Source organism: Mandrillus leucophaeus, unplaced genomic scaffold (assembly GCF_000951045.1).
Source record: "Mandrillus leucophaeus isolate KB7577 unplaced genomic scaffold, Mleu.le_1.0 Scaffold1140, whole genome shotgun sequence".
Lineage (NCBI taxonomy): Eukaryota > Metazoa > Chordata > Mammalia > Primates > Cercopithecidae > Mandrillus > Mandrillus leucophaeus.
This window is the reverse complement of record NW_012099655.1, coordinates 321,849-326,598: the sequence shown is the minus strand read 5'-3', so window position 1 is coordinate 326,598 and position 4,750 is coordinate 321,849. Positions and strand designations below refer to the sequence as shown.

The following is a 4,750-nucleotide window of genomic DNA, read 5'->3' as shown; positions in this document are numbered from 1 at the left end:
TTTAAATATATTTTCATAATAAAATGTGCATACTAGTCAAGTATAATCCTTGCCGAACATGTTTACAAAGAGTCTCAGAGACATAACATATTTTGCAAGAGCATGTAAACCGATATTTGATTATGAGACAAGAATTTGTTACAGAAAACTATAGCAACCTACTCTAATTGTTCAATAATTTCATTTGATGTCTACCGACTATCACTTAAAGCTGAAAATGCTCCTCACCAGGTGGCATAATGCCCCCTTCACATCCTTATTCCGCAGGGTGTAGATAAAGGGGTTGAGTGTGGGAGTCACCACTCCATAGAAGAGAGCCATGAACTTGGGCTGATCCCTTGAGATGGAGGAGGGAGGCTGAAGGTACATGCTAATGCCTGGGCCATAAAATAAGAAAACTACAATGAGATGGGAGGAACATGTCCCAAAAGCCTTTTTCCTTCCCTCAGAAGATTTGATCTTAAATACAGCATGTCCAATACTAGCATAGGAAGCAAGAATTAAGCATAGTGGGACAGCTAACATAAAAATGCATACCACAGAGAGTGTGAGCTCATTAGAACCCTTTTCACCACAGGCATTCTTTATCAGAACAGGAATCTCACACACCAAGTGATCCAGCTTATTGAGACCACACAGTGGCAACCGTAATGTAGCAGTGGCCTCTGAGACAGCATAGGTTATTCCAATTAGCCACACGGTGGAAACTAACAGGATACAAATGCGCTGATTCATGATGAGGGTGTAGTGAAAAGGTCTGCAGATGGCCACATAGCGATCGAAGGACATAAGAGCCAAGAGCAAACATTCTGTGCCCCCCATTATGTGAAAGAAATAAAGCTGAACTACACACCCCGTATAGCTGATGGTCTTCTTAGAGCTTCCCAGGTTAACCAGCATCTGAGGGACAATGCTTGTGGTGTAACACATGTCCAAAAAGGAGAGGTTGGCGAGGAAGAAATACATGGGGCTGTGAAGACGAGAGTCTAATCTGGACACCAGAATGATTGTGACGTTTCCCATCATGGCTATGGGGTACGTTATAAGAAGACTAGTGAACAGAGGAAGCTCTAGCCAAGGGCAGTCTGCAAAGCCTAACAGAATAAATTCTTCAGGACGGCTTTCATTAATTAGTGGCATTATCTTCAATTTGTTTCACCTGTAGTAGGGATGTGCCAAAGAAGGTAGAGTTATGGGCATTGACAAAACATGGTGATGCATTGATTGATTATCTACTTATAGATGACAGGGTGCAGTAACCTGGGGTCAGAATAACATAAAACATCTGGTATCAGGTGATCTTATTTTCCCACACGACACTACAAATTAAAGGCAGTTATCTTAATCCAGTAACCCAACCATTTTGAAACAGAATTTCTTCTTCGGTGTAAGAAGGCTGACAATAACCATCATACTTGAGTGAGGTGAGGATTAAATACAAAGTAGAAGTGACTATTTTGGAAACTTCAAAATAACAGTTTTCAATCTTTGAGTTGCATAAAAATCAGCTGAGGAGGTTGCTAGAATGAAATTTATTGTTTCCTGTCTTTAGGTGTCTGATAGAGTAAATGTGGCCTGGGGCTGAGGAACAGGATGGCTTATTTTCAGAACCCTGCTGCAAGGAATTACTGAAATGTCAAGAAGAATAAACGTATTGTGGTAGCAATGGTAGGAGAAAAAGGAGGAGAAAACCTGGAGTCATAAGAATCATCTAGATAGCATTGTCCAGCTCCAACTAGTTGGTTGGATAATCATATCATCTCCATGGGAAGCAAGAAGACTTTGGATTTAAACAAATCTATCTGAGCGATTTGAATTTGAACGAGAAAATTAAATATTTTTATTGTTCATTTCCTCAAGTATAAATTGACGGAGTTAACCTGTAATGGCAAGGTTCTCCTATGATGATGAATTTGGTTTTGCATTTTTGGGGTTTTATTCATTACTATTTAGTTCAACCATTGGACATTTGATATTTTATGTTACATTTTAGCTTACATACTCATCTTGAAGAAGTATATTTTATTCAGTGAGATTATCCTCTGTTTTATTATAAGAGTTTGGACAGTTGTCATTACCCACTGATTGTACATAACTACAAATATGTATTTTAGTTCTAAGTAACTGTTGTCAGGAGAAAAGTGGATGTCCCAATTTAGGCTCAGAGACAGTCAAATCTGAAATTATTTTACATTTTCAAGACTTTTTTTTTTTCAGCTAGAAAGCAGATTGATATACTAACATCAACTAGTTTAATGAAGCAGTATTTTGAGAAAGATTAATTTTTTGCTCACATGCTTTTCTTTTCGTGGTGATGTGTGTTTTATGAAAATCACAATCTCCTGCAGGATGAGAAATATTCAGATGGAAAGTTAAGATAGCGTCTCAGTGACAACATTCTGAGTCACTCTGCTAGTCAGTTGTTTAATGGTAATAGATTACATTTATACGTTTATAAAGCACAGCTTCCACATTCACTGTTTCATTACATCTTCAAAGTCATCCTCTGAGGTGTCACACAGAGCTACTCAGGGCTAACATGTGAATGTTGCCCTTTGATTATATGCTACCTTAAGCCAGAAGTGTGTAATAACAATAATAATACTCTTTGCAACTAGTCCTTAATGAGCCATCCATGTCAAACACTCCCATATACTTTTGATACCATTAAATAGTTAAGTATCCACGCCCAAATGCTATGACAAAGAAAATTTTAGTATCCATATTTTAAGATATTGTTAATCATTTATTTTCATATTCTGGTAATGACTAAGAACATTCTAAAGACTGAAAAGTAATCATTGCCTTAAATGAGGTGATAAATTCAGAGTTTCAAGATTCCCGAGAAAGCATCTGCACCCTAGGGTTGTTTCCTGAATGCATGTAACCTCCTTCACATTATTCGACCTTGATTTAATGAAGACGTTATATGAGTGCATCAAATTTAGAAATAAATCTTGGCCTGAGTGCTTTTTCACGTGAAAATCTGTGTTGGAAATAGAAGATGAAATAAAGGCATGGCGGGGCTTGGTGGCTCACGCCTGCAATCCCAGCATTTTGGGAAGCTGAAGCGGGCAGATAGCCTGAGGTCAGGAGTTCGAGACCAGCCTGGCCAACATGGTGAAACCCTGTCTATAATAAAAATGCAAAAAAATTAGCCAGGCATGGTGCCTATAAGCACAGCTACTTGGGAGGCTGAAGCAGGAGAATCACTTGAACCCAGGAGGTGGAGGTTGCAGTGAGCCAAGATTATGCCATTGCACTCCAGCCTGAGCGACAAGAGCAAGACTCCATCTAAAAAAAAAAAAAAAAAAAGAAAAGAAAAGAAAGGAAAAGAAATACAAAGAAATAAAGGCATAAGTTAATTTGATGTCAAAATAAATACAGTCATGCATAGCTTAACAAAAGGGATACATTCTGAGAAATGCATCGTTAAGTGATTTTGCCATTGAGTGAGCATAATGGAGTGCACTTACACAAGCCTAGATGGCATAGCCTACTACACACCTCGGCTATATGTTATAGCTTATTGCTCCTAGACTACAAACTTGTGCAGCATGTTACTTTATTAAATACTGTAGACAATCGTAACACAATTGTAAGTATTTATGTATTAAGCATATATAAAAATAGAAAAGTATAATAAAAAATACGGTAAAAAAGAAAAAATGGTACACTTGTATAGGGCACTTACCATGAATGGAGCTTGCAGGACTTGAGGTTGCTCAGGGTGAGTCAGTGAGTGAGAGGTGAGTGAATGTGAAGGCCTAGACCACTATTGTATACTACTATAGACTTTGTAAACACTGACATTTAGCCTACACTAAATTTATTACAAAAGTATTTGTCGTCTCTCTTTAATAATAAATTCATCTTAGCTTACTATAACATTTTTACTTCATAAACTTTTTAATTTCTTTAACTTTTTGATTATTTAATAACACCTTAAATGCATCATACAGCTGTACAAAAATATGTTCTTTGTATTCTTTTTCTATAAATTGTTTTCTATTTTTAAGCTTTTATCTTGTTTTAACTTTTTAAACTTTTTTGTTAAAAATGAAAACACAAATGCACACATTAGACCAAGCCTCCACAGGGTCAGGATCATCAATATCATTGCCTTCCAGCTCCACACCTTGTCCCATTGGAAGGTTTTCAGGGGCAATAACATGTATGGAGCTGTCATCTCCTATGATATAATAACAATACCTTCTTATGGAATACTTTCTGAAGGACCTGTGTGAGGCTGTTTTACAATTACCTTTTTTTTTTTTTAAAGTAGGACTATAGAAATGATAAATGATAAAAAGTATAGTATAGCAAGTTCATAAACCAGTAACATATTTGTTTATCATCATTATTATGTACTACACACAATTGTATGTGCTATTCTTTTATATGACTGGCAGTGCTGTAGGTTTGATTACACCAGCATCACTGCAAACACCTGAGTAATGCATTATGTTAGGACATTATTATGGCTACAGTGTCACTAGGCAATAGGAATTTTTTTACCTCCATTATAATCTTATGGGACCACTGTTGAATATGTGGTCAGTCATTGATGAAAATGTCATTATGTGGTGCATGCCTGTATTCTGAGAATTGCAATTTACTCACATTATTAAATAATCTCACTATTAGATACATACTATCTATTTATTTAACATTGTTATGTTCACTTTTTATATTTTTTTCTACCAGGGACCACCTTTCAATTTTTTTTTTTTTTTTTTTTTTTTTTTTT

The 4,750-nt window shown here is 36.3% G+C and overlaps 1 protein-coding gene across 1 annotated transcript; it reads right to left on the bottom strand.

The window, feature by feature from the left end:
- Window positions 1-201: 201 nt before the first annotated feature.
- Window positions 202-1,140, bottom strand: LOC105551799 (olfactory receptor 2B6-like). The gene has a single exon (XM_011997202.1). The coding sequence runs from the start codon at window positions 1,138-1,140 to the stop codon at window positions 202-204; it is 939 nt and encodes a 312-aa protein (XP_011852592.1).
- Between the last annotated feature and the right edge of the window lie 3,610 nt (window positions 1,141-4,750).

Coding starts and splice junctions, on each gene's coding strand:
- LOC105551799 (XM_011997202.1), bottom strand. CDS start 1,140: ATGCCACTAATTAATGAAAGCCGTCCTGAAGAATTTATTCTGTTAGGC.